The sequence below is a fragment of the Egretta garzetta genome, unplaced genomic scaffold, assembly GCF_000687185.1.
Source record: "Egretta garzetta isolate BGI_Z169 unplaced genomic scaffold, ASM68718v1 scaffold32, whole genome shotgun sequence".
NCBI classification, from domain to species: domain Eukaryota; kingdom Metazoa; phylum Chordata; class Aves; order Pelecaniformes; family Ardeidae; genus Egretta; species Egretta garzetta.
In genome coordinates this window covers 2,494,394-2,512,991 of record NW_009259035.1, presented here as the reverse complement: position 1 = coordinate 2,512,991, position 18,598 = coordinate 2,494,394, and the positions used below count along the sequence as shown (strand labels likewise).

Below are 18,598 nucleotides of genomic sequence, written 5' to 3'. Positions count from 1 at the left end.
TCATGTCCAGCTTTTCATCCACCAGCACCCCCAAGTCCCTCTCGGCAGGGCTGCTCTCGATCCTTTCTTCCCCCAGCCTGTACTGATACCGAGGACCTCATGAGGTTCACACAGGCCCACCTCTCCAGCCTGTCCAGGTCTCTCTGGATGACATCCCGTCCTTCTGGTGTGTCAACCGCACCACTCAGCTTGGTGTCATCCGCAAACTTGCTGAGGGTGCACTCGATCTCGCTGTCTAAGTCATTGATGAAAACGTTAAACAGCACCGGTCCCAGTATGGACCCCTGAGGGACACCACTCGTCACCGGTCTCCATCCAGACATCGAGCCATTGACCACTACCCTCTGGACACAACCATCCAGCCAGTTCCTTATCCACCGAACAGTCCACCCATCAAATCCATAGCTCTCCAATTTAGAGAGAAGGATATTGTGGGGGACCGTGTCAAAGGCTTTGCAGAAGTCCAGATAGATGACGTCTGTTGGTTTTCCCTTGTCCACTGATGCTGTCACACCATCATAGAAAGTCACTAGGTTCGTCAGGCAGATGTATATTATACAAAAGGATATAATAAAAGATAACTAGAAGTGGGACTGGAATACTCCTGAAAAATCAATACTAAAAAGTTTGAATAAAGGGTGGGGGATGGAGGAGCAGGTCAGTACAACAGTTAGATGAACATTACCATACTTTTGGGTGAATACCCTAGAGCATTTCTGTATAAACAAACAAACAGACAGATAGATAGATAGTTTTACCAAGAGTACAGATTATAAGCATGACTGATTAAAAAAATAGGAAAGTTTACCTCAAAGCTACCCCTCTTTTTCCCCTGCCTGTGCTTCCCAGGATTTTTCCTAATAGCTCACCCCCTCTAATCTCTTATCCATGTTTCCCTCCTACTACTTGTCTTGCTCATCCCAGGAACCCTCCTGGGATCTGGAAGATTTGCTGAACATATAAAACAGCTGATCTTGGAGCAACAAAGGGAGAGAGCTGCAGATTGTAGCCTATGTCATAGTCTGATGTATACATACCTGCTTCTGAAAAAGCTACCTCACAGTTATGATTCAAGCACTGGCCTCTTTTTCTTTCCCTGCTTCTCTTTTTTTGAGAAATTTATTAAAGCTGTACACAAGCTGATGTTGTGGGCTGCTGCAGTGGAAGCTCTGAATCTCGCTTATGAATAGGTGGATATATTCGCAATACATGCTTTTATCTATTTAATCAATGTAGCAGCAGCGAATATTTTTCACATGCCACAAAAGCTACACACTACTCCATTTTGTAATGATAAAGAAAGGATTAAAATACTAAAAGCAAAACAATTTGTAATCAAAACAATTGGACTTAAATCCTAACATATCCACAAAGACATAGTAAATTAACCTGGCACGGGAAGCGCATTAAATACTTAAAGATATAGCACAGGAAAAGAAAAACAAAAAATATTCTTCCCTCAGGAATATCAGTAAACTTTTTACATGTTGTTGACTGTGGGTACTACTGATAAAAAACAGCTTGGCCAGTTGATCTCCTTAGGATAACACAGCTTAACCCTGCTCCCGAAGCACAGGAAGAACGACTTCTATTTGTAATCGCTTCAATACGTATGGATAATTTTTGCAGCATTCAGCTATCTTAAATTCACCGTTGCTTGGTATAATATTTTGTATTTACAGCTTAATTTTATTGCCATATAATTGCAAATTTATATCTCAGTCCAACTGCACCAATGCTCCATGTGTTCTAATGCGCTGATGCAGTGTCCTTTCACTTTTATCTCCTCTGCTTCCTACCTCCCCATTTCCCAGCTTACTTTTTTGGGGTGGTTTTTTTTTTGTGTTTGTTTGTTTGGTTTTTTTTTAATGCTGTAGGTGTCTTGTATCTCCCATACGGTGGCCAACACAGCCACCATATTGACTGGAAAAAGCCAGGAGGGAGAAGAGAAAAAGAAAGAGCAATAGTACCCACTTCACCTTTTTAGCTATAGCCTTCCATCTCCGCTACCAGTAAATCCATGCAAGTAAATCCCAACGTATTCAATACTCAATAGGCTTTGGTTGGTCACTAAAATCCCTGCTCCCAGGGCTATTTATAAGTACATTGAAAATGTATGTACAGAAGTAAGAGGGATATTGCCTCCATATTTTCGTTACCTCCAGGAAAAAATAAACAACAACAAAAAAGGAACTGGAACTGGGGGTAAGGAGACTGTTATTAAGATTATTTCTGTCCTTTCTCTAATATCTCTTTTTTTACTCTGCAAAACAGAGCAAAACTTGCTCTTAGAAATACTAATATTTAGATTATGCACACTTCTGGAACATCTTTCCCCCCATTTAGTTTTGCAAAACAAAAAGCAAAATCCCACTGATTGTATGTGAAATATAGCATGCAGGTATGTATATTTTTTCATATAATTCATTCCCTGTAGGATGCAGGTAATATCTCAGCTTGAAACCCCATGAAGCACTTTCTATATTTTTAAGCAGTACGCTGATTGAACTTAGCCTGCTCCAGCAGTATTCCTATTTAAGTCACAATAACATGACTCAGAGAGTATATTTTCTAAAAAAATTAACTCTAACACAGCCACAGCACAGCATGATGGGGTTTTGGAATGTTCTGCAAAATACATGGTTTAGAAAAATCCTCAATAAAACCAATAACAGCACCATCACAACACTTGTTTTTCACTGATCAGATTCAAAAGGATACCGAAAGTATTTTAACTGGAAGCATACAATGAGCTATAAAACAGCACAGTGTAGACCAATAGCTATACCATGCAATCATAAATGCAAATCTATCCGGTTTTTCCCTGACATCCCTCCTTTCCCCCACCTTCCAGTGACAGTAAGAAATTACCAAGAAATGCTGCTCTTTGTTATGCTTCAGAGATGTTATTAAATTACTGTGAAACAAATACATCTCTGCTACGTACTTGATCTGTTTTTTCTAGTTTTAATCTACAATGCATTTGTCTAACCAAATTAAGTACTTCACAATCCTAGTACTACACATACAAGCATATTTCCTTCATATTTGTTTTCCATTTTATGATGCTTTAATTGTTCACAAGTAATAACATAGTTTTATATTTCAGCTGCAATTATGCTTTGAAATCTAATTTGTAAGAACTGAGGTTGTACTTTACTACAAACACCCCAGACTTCTAAATTACAAACCCAATTATCCCCTGGTCCTTTCGCCCCCACCACCCCCCACTACCCCTTTAGCATTTAGAGAAGGGTTCCTCAGACTGATGTTTCTGCTGCACAAATGAACAGACCTAAACCTGCCTTAATTTCCTTGTGAGATGATAAAAATACAACCACTGGCTGCGATTACAGTTTAGCAACAGCAGATGCTTTTACATACCAAAAAGTATAATTCTGTTTCTGGTTAACTAAGACTAAGCAGTTAATTTTGTGCAAGCTTGAGTCAAAGAAGTCAAGTTTAACAAATACTTTTGCTCCAGTTTTACAGCGATATAATTTCTGTATCCTGTCAAGATTTTGGACATACTAGCATACAAGAAAAAAAGAATAAATGGGCATAGCTGGCACTTCTCTCTTTCTCCCCACTTGAATTAAATGGTCTTTCTCCCAAAGATCTCAGTTCTGTACTTTAAAAGCCTGTTCCTTTGGTGGTAGATTCTCAGTAGGGAAACCCAGGCATTGAGGTTAACCATGGGATTTAACATTGCCTTCCCAATTACTGCAGCATGCTACAAGAATTGCTTATTGAAATACAAATTTAACAACTACTATACAACATAAGTGCATATGAACTAACTTACACTTAAGACTATAATAAAAATGGCTTTTTTGAAATTAGGAAAGAGACCAGACAGTAAGACTGCAGCGTTTGTTTTGAGGTTTCATTGCACTGCCCTGAAATAAAGTTCCTCCAGCCCCTTGAATAAGTACCTGCTAAACAAAAACTTTAGACCTCCTTTAACACATGAAGCTGAGGGAGTAACGATGCTAGTTCTGAGTGTCTATGTTGGACATGAATTTAGGCTGGATGAAAATGAAGTCTGTTTTCCACAGGGAACTTACCAAGTAAACAAGTGAGTCATTTGCCACATGCCCAGCTGTAAGCCTGGCTCCGAAAGACATTCTGTCTGAGTGGCTTTGTACAGTCACCCCAGCAGACAATGGCTGTGCTCCACGGGGCTGAGGCAGCTGCCTTGTAGGAGAATGGAAACCACCATCATTTTATTAGAATAACAAACCCTGTAAGTGACTAATGCTACAATTTAGAACAGCAACTCTTCAGATGTGGATCTCCAGATAAAATAATAGATGTTCAATTGCCTAAGCCTGTTCCAGTAACTCAGCTTCCTAGAACCTCTCAACCACCTCTACCTGCTTGCCTACACTAACCATCCTTTCCAAGGAACCAGGTAAGATTTTATTTACTTCAACTACATCTCCTTTCAGGCTTGCTCCAGAAGTTAAGGAGTCTTGATACATACGCAATCATTCCCATTTCATCACACAATAAAAATCTCAGCACAAAATTCAAATTCAAACAAATGTCCTATCTAGTCATAACTGTGTCTTATGGTTCATTGCTCTAATTACAATGTTTATGCCAAGAATATTTTGCAATGATTACTCAAGGCCATTATTTTAGAAGAGTTCTTGGTTGCTTAGTGTTAGGCTGCCACTTTGGGATTCGGTTGATATTGGTGGTCTGACTCATACTTCTCAGTAATATAAATAAAGCAGAAACTTCTAGACACTACAGTACACACAGGATAAAATTTCCACACTTGAACCAAGTATATCTTAAGCACCTGCCTTTATACAACTATCTGGGTGATGACTGGCATCTTTTCAAATAAGATCTCTAATTAAATACTGCAAAATTACTTATCTTGATGTATTTCTTCTCGGGAAATTTCTGAGCATGAAGGATGAGCAAATCAGATGACTTCCACCATTGCAGAAGTGTCCAGTGGAGAACATGATGACTCACAGACAATAAAGAGAAGAAGGATGCATGGGAATGCACAGATTTTAATTTAATTTAGGAAATAGAAAAAATTGTTTCAGGTCTGATACATAAATGGATAATCTTACTCTGAAGGACATTCTTATTAGAGTGATGTCCAAAAGCAGAATGACATCATAGTATCATAAAAGTATATAATTTTAGGAGTGCGATTGCAACAAAGTGATCTTTTATTCTTGCTTCAAGTTAAGCCAGAGCCATTTTCTAAATGTAACTGTGATTTGGTGACGTTTTTCTTATAATGATTTCAAGTCTAGTTAAGAAATCATAGTCATTGACGCAGTTTTGTCCATTGCTTGTTGCTGAAGCAGGGGAAATTTGTATTCCAGATGAGTGTAATTGCATTGTCCTTAATTTGTACAATCCAATGCTTTAAGTCAGCTTTGGTCATTGTCCTGGTTTCAGCTGGGGTAGAGTTAATTTTCTTCCTAGTAGCTGGCATAGTGCTGTGTTTTGGATTTAGGATGAGAAGAATGTTGATAACGCACTGATGAGTGTGTTATCACAACAACTAAGGAGTTGTTGCTAAGTAGTGCTTACACTAAGTAAAGGACTTTTCAGCTTCCCATGCTCTGCCAGGTGCACAAGAAGCTGGGACGGGGCACAGCTGGGACAGCTGGTCCCAACTGACCAGAGGAATATGCCATACCATATGGCATCATGCTCAGTACATAAGCTCGGGGAAAGATGAAGGAACGGGGGGACGTTCACAGTGATGGTGCTTGTCTTCCCAAGTACCCATATATTAGGCCTGATGGAGCCCTGCTTTCCTGAAGATGGCTGAAACCCTGCCTGCTGATGGGAAATAGTGAATTAATTCCTTGTTTTGTTTTGCTTGCATGCACAGATTTTGCTTTACCTATTAAATTGTCTTTATCTCAACCCACGAGTTCTCACTTTTCTGATTCTCTCCCCCACCCCACCGTGGGGGAGTGAGAGAGTGGATGTGTGGGGTTGAGTTGCAGGCTGGGGTTAAACCACAACAGTCATACTCTCTGCCAGTGCAAATTACGGTAACTATTTTGACTTCAAAATTTGTATACAAATTTTCACCATTTGATGCTCAGTCATCACTTTTCAGCAAAGCTGTATTATTTTTATTTCCTGCATTTTCTGTTATTAATAAAGATTAGCTACACAATAATACAATGCACTAGTCTTATTTTGAAATTATGACAATTATATCAATGTGGAAATGTCATAGTGTTCTTGATCCTCCATGTTTTTATTCAAAGTGACCTCATTAAGCACCTTGCTTAACATTCCATGCCTGTATCTTTTCATGAAATGCCATTAAGTTCAGTCACGTCAGTAATACTTTAAGGGCAATGATTGAAACAGTTACGGTCCACTGTCCATTAGAAACCAAGACTCTTCCTAGAAGGAAGAGGAGGCTTTCCAAACAATGACTATATTTGCAAAGGATGGGAGCTTTCTTGGCAGGGCTACGGATAAAATCTATGTAACACTTTTCCTCCATAGGACAATTGCCATCACTCCTCTGCCTCCTCTGCATTATTCACCACCATACAGGGAAAAAAAAAAAAAAGACTTGAACTACAAAATATTGAAAATATTAAGTGCTGTAATTACAAATAGTTAGTGGCTTATTCAACATTTGCAACTAAAGATCAAATTGAAGTGTACAGAACTTCTTAATCCTTTGGTTGCAAACAATTGCCTAAGATATTCAAAACACTTATGTAGATTGTTTTCCTGTCAATCTTTCCTATAAATTGCTGGTTGCTGTGACTGAGAAGGAACACGAGAACTGACCATGCTCCCCTTCTATGAGCAGACAAAAAGTTTCTTCCATATTCGCTTTGCAGTGCAATTATATTTCCTTTGCACAACTGTTATTTAATTTTATAATTGTCTGTACAAAATTACTCTCATTTTTGCAGTGGCCAGACACAGAGAAAAAATAGAAACATCAGTGTCTGGTTTATTGTTTTGTTTTTCCTCAAAGCAAGCAGAAAGAGGTTACCAATTTGAGCAGCCTAGACAAGAGGCAATGTCAGGTAGGAGTTTCTTAGGGTTAGGGAATAGCAGACAATAAAAGAAGTGTAAATACTATATTTTTCCTATTTTATGAAATGTTTCCCATTTCAGAGAAGACACGAGTACAGCAAAATAACTCATTTTCCCATTACGTGCAAAAAGCAATACAGGATATACAAGGAGACCATGGAATTGTTATGGCCATGGGCTATGGTTTGTTTTTTCTCTGTTTTATTGCAGAGGGACAGGGAATCAGAATAATCAAAAATGATTTTTTAATCAAATGTAACAGCTTAGTAGTGCCTTTTAAACAAAGAGTTAATCTGTTGTTTCTTATCCTGATTATGTTTTGGGTATTTATTAATTCTTTGCATAGCGATAGCCAGAGTTACATATTTTTAATATGCTCGTCTCGCCAGTACGAAGAAAAAAGGCTCAAAAATCAAGCAGAAAATATCTTTCAAAGAAATGTTTGCTTTTTCAAAAATAAAATCACCTTTGTTTCATTAAGCATAACTTTATCAAAGGAAACTGACATCTATTACTAAGATATAGTAATTCAGCTCATAATACAATGAAACACAATCAAAATAGTTAGTTCAACCCATGTTTCTTCGGAAGGTTTTTATATATCCTGGTTAAGTATAGGCATATCTAACACACAAAATGCACTAGGGTCTGAAGTAAATCAAGCATCTTACTGTACTTTAGAATTTACCTTCCCACACACGTCGACTGCAATTTCCAGCCTTTGCAGGTGGCCTGTCACATGAAAGGTAGGTTATGCTCCTCACCAGTAACATCTGCATCTGCCCTGTCCATCGAGAGACAGACAGCACTCATGACTAGTTTCCACAGGTGAGAGAAGGAGACAGCACACCAAAATCCCCTGCTGTGTGAGACACATTAATGTGTTTTAGCCATCCTTAAATCTACACAGAGAAAGAACCACACATCCACCAGCAAAGAACCATAAAGCAGGGGGCTGCAGGGTTCTGCGAGGAGCATGAGCGGCAGGGAGGAAGGACGGCTGTGCTTCTCGGAGGCACTGGGAGAGGATGTAGGTGCAAACGAAGCAGAAGCAGCAGCCCATGGAGGGGATGGATGGGACCTGGACCCACGGGTGCACACCCCACCGTTCCAACCTGCACCCTCAGGGGACTCAGGCCTGGCTGGTTCCCCGCGGGGAACCTCCAGTACCCATGCGTGTCAAGCAATTCTGGGAATGTGCTTGGCCCTTGCGGAAACATATTTGATTCCTACTAGTCCAGGAAGCAATTTTAGTGGTGCATTTGACTGCTGACAGCATAAGCACATCGCTTATATTTACTCAATTTCAGAGTACCTGCTTTAAAGTAATGGATAGAAATTCTACCTCCTCTACCTCTTACCTATCACTAAAATGTTATGGCGAAAAGCATACTGTGATTCAGCTGACGTGCCTTTTGTTTTTCAGCTGAGCTCAAACCACAGCTTTCAAACCAGTAACATTCCAGGGCAACACTGGACATCCCTATACTCTCCGTATTACCCAAAGAGTGGCACATGCTTTCATTGTGCATCATCCCAATTATCCAGGAAACTGAAACACTTCAATCATCTTTTATCAGGTTGTCCAAACTTGCCTGAAAAGCGTTCATTTTTCACATTACCGAAACATGCCTTATTGAACGGACTGTCAAAGCAGACACAAATCTTGCAGAGGGGTACTACTGCCTGACAACCTGGCTACATTAGAGATGACGCTTCATGTCACTGCTAAGGAGCGCCAAAAATTACAGAGGTAAAATAACAACAATGTCGCTCTGAGGGGAAAAAGTGTCTTCCCTGAAATTTATCAAAACACCCCCCAAAAAATAGAGGGACAGAGAGAAAAAGGAAAAGAAAATCTGCAACTGAAGTAAATGAAGAGGAATATACAATCAGCTTGGTTTGAACTCCTTCTGAAAGGAATTAGGCAAGGCTGCAAGAATCAAAAAGGATTACCAGTGTCTTCAGATGTAACGACTACATTTTTACAACTTGAAGATCTCTGAGGGAAAAAAAGTTCCTAAATTTTGGTATCTACTTACTGCAGCTAGCAAATATAGGATATATATGCACCAAAACCTTCCCAGGTGCCAAACTGAGTATCTGTTCTCAACAGGGCAGTACAGAATGGCATTAAAATTCTAATTCTCCCAACTTGCCAGCCTGTTTCCCATCAGTAAGCACCCAGGTAGTCACTGTGACTCCAAGGAGCCTTCTCATGTATTTGAACTCGTGCGTAACAATCTTGCTCAGGTAAGTACAGTTGCAAGGTACATGTTAAACAGCTTTGGCACAGGCAGAATATCAAAGTCTCACTACATAGGCCCATTCGTGCATTTACCAGAAGAAAAATCCAACTTGATTCTTAAGAGTCTGAAGAACTGCCAAAGGAGCTGCAGCATTTAGAATCATAGGAACATAGAATAAAATCATAGAATACTTTGGGTTGGAAGGGACTTTTCAAGGCCATCTAGTACAACCCCCCTGCAGTGAGCAGGGACATCCTCAACCAGATCAGGGTGCTCAGAGCTCCGTCCAGCCTGACCTTTCCAGGGCTGGAGCATCTACAGCCTCTCTGAGCAACCTGTTCCAGTGTTTCACCACCCTCATAGTAAAAAAATTCTTCCTTATATCTAGTCTGAATCTACCCTCTCTTAGTTTAAAACCATTACCCCTTGTTCTATCATTTACCTAGGATCTTCATCTGGAAATCTCCCCTAAAGCTCAGGAAAATATTTCTGACATGGAAAACAACTGGCAAATTATTGTGTCTACTTCATGACATAATAAGATCTGTAGCTCTAAAAACGACTTAACAGCAAATACCTTTCAAAAGAAAAATCAAAATAAGAAACATGATGGCAGCTGAAGTACTAATGCACAAACCAACATTAAATTGGTCAGCTCAGCAGGCTACGTGTTGCCATCACTATTCTGAATTGAAGGGCAGTCATATCCAAAGATACCACTCACACGAAGGACATAAGTACCTGCTTAACTTTAAATTCCATAAATCAAAAATAATGCACCTGAATTTCACTATATTTTTGAAACCCTAGTATCACATAAATGGTTTTCTGTTTTTACATATGAACAGCACACAGCAGCACAACATCGTCTGCTCAGACACACATGTGTCTGAGAAACTTCTTTTTCCACACTTCCCCTTGTACTGTAGGCTTTCAGCTGATAGCTTGGCCTGAGAAGCTGAAGCTAAGCTGGTTTAAAGCATAACACCCAGTTCCCTAGGCCATGCCTCCTTTCCCATGCTCCCTCATAAGAACCTGAAATGGAAGGGTAGATTCCTGAAGTCATTGCTCTGTCTCAGCAGCTGATTTATTTATATTTGAATTCAGGCAGGAAGGACTAAAATTAGGACTATGCAAACAATATGCTGTTCAAAATGTTCAAATTGTTTTAGTATCTCAGCACGTTTGAGAGCAACTGACTGATTTATCACTACAGCAACACAAAGAGGCCTTGATTAACTTGAACCGTTAAGACAGCATGAGGTTTTGAAGTCTTGTATTTCTACAAAATGTTACAAAGTTAATGCAACACCCTAGACAAAGTGGAGGGCCCAGAGGACAAAGTAAGGTAGAGCTCACATTTCTTGATTTTCGTCCTGACCTCATGCTGACATTCAGACTAGATATTTCTCTGCATCACAGAGAGAGAAAGGATGAAAGCTACAAAGGGGTCCTCTTGCTCTTGCCAGCTGAGCACTGGAAGCATGTTTTGCCAAGCGCAGAAAACAAAAAGACTTGCGCATTGTTCTCCTATAAAACCCAGAGAAATTCCCCTGTTGCAAAATGCGTATTGTCTGAAGAGCAGCAAACCCCTTTGTAATCTACCAGCCATCAAGGCAACACAGAATAATGGCCAAAGCACCTAGCAAGGACTTCATCTTCCTCCTACAGGTGCTATGGCTTCACCAAACAGGTTCTTCAAGCTTCTTATGACGGGGATGTCACTCACAGGCCGCTAAAGATATGATGTTTGCTTGGCCAGAGCCTTCTCTGCTTAATGAGGCAGGGATGCTGCTCAGTGCAGAAGCACACAAGAGTTTGCAATTACCTAGATATCGCTAAGGAATTGCTTCCTGATGAAATATTTTGAGCTTCCAAGGAAATATACAGGGAAAAAAAATTGGCCTTTTACTCCTCCAAACGTGATAACGTCTAATCACTGACACTTCAAAGAACTGTTAAGCTTTGCTGAGACCACTTCTGGCACAATTCTTCGCTGCTTACAATAAAGATACATTAAGCAAATACATTACATTATTTAAAGCCACTAAACAGTTTCTTTCTAAGACAAAGTAACATCATAGTCAAATATTATACAATTCACATTAAAGGCTTTTTTTTTCCCCCACCCAGACTTCACAGCTTCTTGTGTCCTGAAGGTCTTGGATATAATTCCACTGTGGTTTACAATATAATTATTTTTAGTTATTTGTAAGTGTTTAACACCTTATTACCATTAATATGTATCTTACCTGATTTGGATTTCATATTGCTTCCTTATGTAGTTTTAGAAAGCATTAGTTATTCTAAACATGCTCTGTCCAAGGCCATGAAAGCAGCAACTTCCCTTTGCAAGACCTCAATGGCTGGCCACTGCTCAGCCCTCTGTGATATGCACCATTTGGGGACATACAAGTCAAAAACATTCAGGTACACAAGGATAAGCATAAAAATCAAAGTGTCAATGTTATTGCCCATAAAGGTAATTACAAATACTAACAATTATAATTCACCTGTGCAGATCAGCCCATACATGGACTCTGCACTCAAGTTAATGGAATTCAACGTGTGCCAAGGGCTTCTTCTTGCTTGATATTTACATGGAAGACGGATGACACGGTGGTATTTAGATACAGGAATTGGGATCTTTTTTGCTTCCATTGAAACCGGATATGGGGAAAATTATCTACATGTAGGAAGCAGAGGGTGAAATGAGAGAAGCAAAAGGCACACTGATGTTTCATAATGCTTGAGATTTTCTTGAAACCGCAGGCTTTCACCCCCTACAATTACTTTGAAGGTTTCTACAATGTTTACTGAATTCCCTTGCAAAACTTTTCCAGCAAGATGTTTCTGTTTCATTGCCAATATACTTGCAAGAAATGTTGGTTTAAAGATACTAATACAATGATGCTGTTTGATGTGAAGAAGTTCAAATATATTTAATCTGTTTGAGCACAAGCTTGTTTCTTTTTGAAAGAATTCCAGAGCCACAAGACATATTTTTAGATGCAAAAATTGGAAGAGCAGCAGAGGTTAGAGTATGTTTCTGAGAACTCTGAGTCCATAAGACAAGCCTGATTTAAGTCCATGTGCTTAGAAGATATCACTAGTCAGGTTGTAAAGAAAAAAAAATTTAAAAACCAAGCACACCAGAAAGCAGATTAATATATGCTTGCTAATACTAGTAAGGTGAAGGAAAAAAAAAAAAAATCTAGAAGGTGGCATCATTCAGCTTTCAAGCATGTGCCAAACAGATACAGGAGTTTCCTTACTTTGAATTAATAAGGGATTATGAAATGCTGAAACTGCTGACAGTAGAGGAAAATGTCAATCAAGCAACAGTGCAGACTTGCCTTTTAGTGGAGAGGAGGAAAAATGTACTGAGCCGTTTGAACTAACCACAAAAATTATTCTGGATTTCAGCACAGTATTTCGCAGCCCATTGCCTTTCCAATCCCTTAGTATTCAGAGTGCTATATGACTGAAACACTGAAACAATTAGATGTTAACAGTATTTCAAACATTAAGTCATTGTAATAATACCTAGATGATAGGCAATGTACTGTGTTAAATTTTAAGTACAGGTAGACTAGATGAAACGGGTTTATCACATCCCATTTAATCTAATCCAATCCACCAGTGGTGTTTTGGGTTTGGGTTCTTTTTGGGGGGATGAGAGGGAGGAGGGATGTTTTTTCTTACAGTAATAGGCGTGCAGGCTAGGACTTTACAGACAAGTTCAAAATTAAATTTGTATATACCCAGAGAAGATGAAAACTCAATGTAAATGGTGAGGACCAACAATGATGTCATATTATCCATTGTCATGTTTTTAACTACCTTCCACACTTTAAAATGCACAGACACCAAGTTTGTGTTGTGATACAGCATTACTGTTATATTTTCTTTTAATGAAAAAGAATTCTTTTCTTTCCCCAAGGACTCAATTGCTAAGAAATGACCATCCTGCCCGGTACTGCATGACAAATGTTACTGCACATGCTGTGGTTATGATTCTCATCTAATGCAAGGTATCAAATTACAGTTTATTTTATTAAATAGAATTTCCTTGGAAGACCACTAACCACACTTCTGAAGATGCCATCATATCTCATATCACAGCAGTAAAATAGTCACTGAAAAATACTGACATATCCCAGAATAGCAGAGCATTTAGGAATCGTGTTCTTTCTAAAACTACTGACTAGAAAAAGTGTGCAAGATTGAAAGGACTATTTAAACAAAAAGAATCGCCTATTAAGCCTGTTAAAAAGTCAGTTTCTCAGAGTATAAATGCCCATTCCCTCTACATACCTCATTACCAAAACCCTTGGAAAAAAAAGCTAGGCTAACAAATAAAAGCAGCAGCCTAGCCTCAGGCCAATTTCTGGGTTTGGAAATGCCTATGTAACCACTGATAAAACAGAATGGAGGTGTATATGCATACCCACAAGAAACAATCTGGCCTGGTGTTTAAATTGCACTTGTAAAAGATTGTGTAATTTGAATAACTCACTGTTTAGACACATCAGGCATTATTGTCTGTTCTTTTTTCCTTGTATCCACTGTCGGTTCTACAGGGGTAAGTACTACAGCAGCACATGAGACTATCGACTGGTATGAGTCTTCCCGGCAAACTGCAAAGATAAAAAAAAAACCAACTCAGTGTTAAAGAGTGAACTCAGTTTGTATTTTAAATGTTTAAAGAAAAAAAAATATAATCAAGTCATACTGTGATAAACAAAAACGCAAATGCAGACTTCACTGTGGTCACCTGCAATGAAAACTTCACTGTTTTTCACGCTTCCTAAAGTGCTCGCTTTGGCACTTTTTTTGCTATGGACTGATACCCCCATCATCATTCACTAAGTTTTACCTAGCACAAGATCTGATGTCAATCTGCTTTAGCTGATTGGTGGGTCTAAGTCTTAAAATTATTCATATTTCCATAAACAACATCAGAATATGAGGCACTTCTTCCTTTTTCATCACAAGCTGAAAATGATAGAGGAAATTATAGATAGTTTTCAGACAAACCACCCACCTTCAAAAATTTCAGACTTTGTAAGAACATAGATTTGAAAAAAATCTGATTAGTGATTTTTTTTGTCTTCAACCATTATGCCTCACTTTAATCCAAAAAGGCCATAATCCAAACAGACTAGGTGTTATATCTGATATACTGATTCATGCTTTCCATTAATACAAATTGTCTATGTATTACTGTGCTGGATGACATCACTTAGACGATATTTAGAGCTAGAAGAATGATCGTGTACTTTAGCTGAGCATCTGGCTCAATTAGCACTGAGAAAGGAATACCCGAAAGTTCCTGACCTCCAAACAGACAACTGTATTTGTTAAAAGTTATACATATTCTAAATTCTAAATTGCAAGTGTCACTAGTAATTTAGCACTTAGCAGTCACCACTCCTACTGATTTTGAAAGTATGGATCTCCTTTACAGTCAAGGTGTACCTTTATGAGCCAAATAAAAGCTGGAACTGAGTGAGTTGTATTGAACAAAGCACAGCAGCTTCTCGTATTATGCATTTATGGTACTATTATATCTCTTTTAAGGAGAAAGTCACACTGCATTTCATATGTATAACATACAAAACTATTTTACAGAGTGTACACATACACAGCCAATAGCACAGCCTGTAAATCAAAGATGACTGCAACAAATTCTCAGCAGTTCAAAACCAGAGAGAACCTATTTTACAAGTACGATAAATAGGTAACTTGCAAATAGAAGACTGTGACAGCTGGGAACATTGAACTGTGGCATCTATTTATCAATGGAAAACTTGTTTCAGAAGACTTTCCTACCTTCCATCCTCCACAATCACGTGCCTCCTTATTGCCCACAAACAACAGACCTTTTGCATAACCTATGCTCCTCTTAGAAGAGAAGCAAAACTAGAATAAAACCTCATCCATATTGCCTTGACTGGGTCAAGAACAACTAACTGTGGTGTTTTACCCAGAGCACTCAAATTACATTCAGCACAAATACAGCACTCATCAACAAGATACACTGCATGCCCGACGAACACCTTGGAGCAATAACTGGTGCGTTAAGGCAGCCAGAGAGCGGATTATAAGGAACAGGTCAGAACAGGGTTGGTTATTTCTATAAAGGTGGAAAAGCACAAAGGTCTTTTTGTTTTCAGAGCAATTCTGAGCCATTCAGCAAGCAGCACAAATGGCCAGAGCACAGGCAGATTCTGGCAGGAAGAAAACGTTTTTGTGGAGTACATGTAATTACGTTTAATGCATTTGATGTTCTCCAGCATTGCTTACGCTTGTATTTTTAAATATTAACATGCATGTTGCGCTAAGTGACTAAGACACATAAGATGACCAGTACTTAAAGCTTACCTTCATTTTTTCTTGGGAACCAGCACTAAAAAACTTTGTCACTATCATAGACACCCATCTCCAAAACATGGTCATGCCCAATGAGAACTTGCTGCATTGCCTATACGTATGGAAGTAGGATACACATTATAGTTTTATGTGTAACAAATTAGGGAGGGAACTAATGCAAAATACATTAAACTAGAGACACTACATAAGAAAAAAAGAATTTTAGGTGATTTTTGTCCTATGTTTCATGCAACCAGCAGACCATCTACTTGCAAGCTGGTATTTGGTAGGCACCAAATAACATGCAAAACAGTATCTTCTCATTACAACCAGTGAGTGAATACGTGCAAATAAGAACATTTATGCCTATTTGGCACTTGATTTACAATCAAAGAATTGTAAAAAGATAAGTTTGTCAAAGGGCAATGCTGATATTTGGTACCTGATTTTTAACCTGAAATGCTGATAAAGAAGGGACAGTAAAGGATGAAGCAAATACGCATTTTTCTTTATAAGGTCTGTGGTACCACTTGGATATCTAGTTATTACATTAGAACTTGTAAAAGGTCTGGTGACTTTGGAAGCATCACAGGGTAGGATTTTCCCTATATCAGCCACTGTCCATCAGGGCAGTTCCAAAGAAAGATAAATGAGGAAATCACAGGTAACAAAGATGACACTGACAGTCTCCTATCCTTTACAGAGATTTCACAAATTAATAAAACTGTGAAATTGCTTTTGTTTAATAATCAATGCTATATAGGGGTTGTATAATCCCCTAATTTACAGCTGAAGACAAACCCAGTGGTCATCCAGTGATCTGAATTCACGGAATTTATTATCCTCCCATTCTAGACAGCGATACTCTTCAGTCTGGCTTTTGAAAACCACTACAAATCCTCCTTTTTATCTCAAGTCTCTGAGCACACAGTCATAAGTCATTATGGGACAGTACAATTAACTAAAATGTCATGAAATAGCGACAGCACAGCAGCAAGTAATTTTCACCTACTGGAGTGTATTTCTCTTATTATCTGTTCATAACTTGCATTAAAATAATGAGAATGTGCTTGAATGCGGACTCTCAACTTTAACATTGATGGGGATGGGCACCATTTACTTATGGAGACTGTTCCATTTTACGCTTCAAGTTTAAGTGTAGCTTCTTTTCTACACCACATCTACAAGTGGCTTACATTATCCCCAAAAAGGCCCATTAGTGATGTCCACATATCATACGCTTCATGAATCTAAATCTCTTAGATTCTCAAAGCATTACAAACCTCAGAATGTCAAACAATTACACTAAGGGATTGCCTCTTTTAACCATAAATCCTCTCATGTGTCCAACTTGCGCATTAACAGCCAACAAGAACCTTACAAATTTAGCCTTACCACATGAATTAGTAAGGAAAATAGAGAAAAGCAGAATTTTCAGTCATCTGAGTTGGTGTTTAGAAAAGCTATCAATGTAAACAGCGCCCCAGCCTATTACATTATTCCTGACGTGAGCGTGCAAGTTAATTTTGTGCTCGCCACCCTCTGGGCCCAGCCATTCAGCCAGTTTTCAATCCACCCCACTCTCTGCTCATCCAGCCCATACATCAACAGCTTGTCCATGAGGATCTTATGGGAGCCAGTGTTAAAAGCCTTACTCAAGTCATGGTACACAATATTCACTGCTCCAATAAAGAAACCAATAAAGAAATTTTCCCATCTGTCCGCTACATTTTTACAATGGCACACAAACATTAAGTACATGTTGTAGGTAGAGGTTCAAATCACACTTGCTCTTGCATACCTCCAAAAGTGTGAAAAAAACTGTACAAGGCATCCATCAAGAAAAACAATCAGCTAATTTTATACTACCTGCAACAATTTCTTTAAGTTTATGTCCTGGTTTTGGCTGGGATAGAGTTAATTTTCTTCCTAGTAGCTGGCATAAGCCTGTGTTTTGGATTTAGGATGAGAAGAATGTTGGTAACACACCAATGGTGTAGCTGTTGCTAAGCAGTGCTTAGACTAGTCAAGGACTTTTTCAGCTTCCCCTGCTCTGCCAGGGGCACAAGAAGCTGAGGGGGGGGGGGACACACAGCCAGGATAGCTGACCCCAAGTGGCCAAAGGGTTCACAGACCATATGACATCATGCTTGGGGCGAGCTAGCCGGAGGGAGAGGGATCGCTGCTTGGGAGGGCCTGGGCATCAGTCAGCAGGTGGTAAGGAAATGCATTGTGCATTGCTTGTTTTGTATATTCTGTACATTCTACTACTATTTTTATTACTATTTTCTTTTATTAAACTGTCTTTATCTCAACCCATAGGTTTTACCTTTTTTTTTTTTTTGGATTCTCTCCCCATCCCACTGACCAAGTGGGGGAGCAAGCGTGGTGTTCAGCTGCCTGCCAGGTTAAACCACAACAGCCTTTTTGGTGCCCAACATGGGGCTCGAACCCACAACCCTGGCAATAGAGACTAATATTTAGTATCTCAGAATACATTATACAACTTCTGAAAAAAGCTAATAATTTGTGTGCAAGATGGTATTTTTCAGTACCATTGCATCTCCTTTATCCACAATTCAACCGTTACGTGAATCTGCTAATAATTGTAGTGAAATAATACAATTGGAGGGACGTCTTTACTATGTATTTTCATTAAAGAAACACATTGTTCTTAGTGAAATAAAAGACACTACATACCAACTACAAGTCACATAGAGGACAACTCTACAGAAAGAGAAAACAAACAGTCTATCTTCATATAATACTATTATAAAAGATCTGTACTGCTTTTAAGTTGCATAATTGTTCCCCAGATTCTTCAGTTTACACCTTAATGATGCATACAGTTTGTTTTCTCCCATTGCCAAGTGTTTTAAGAGTACCCCATATATTTATCACTAGGAGTGCTGGCT

At 38.9% G+C, this 18,598-nt stretch overlaps 1 protein-coding gene across 2 annotated transcripts in view; it reads right to left on the bottom strand.

The window, feature by feature from the left end:
- Nucleotides 1-18,598, bottom strand: part of CCSER1 (coiled-coil serine rich protein 1) — a 643,608-nt gene that overhangs the window by 521,739 nt on the left and 103,271 nt on the right. For both annotated transcript variants that reach the window (XM_009634846.1, XM_009634847.1), the window contains exon 4: nucleotides 13,828-13,948. In XM_009634846.1, the coding sequence (XP_009633141.1) occupies nucleotides 13,828-13,948 (121 nt within the window). The remainder of the gene's footprint in view (nucleotides 1-13,827; nucleotides 13,949-18,598) is intronic.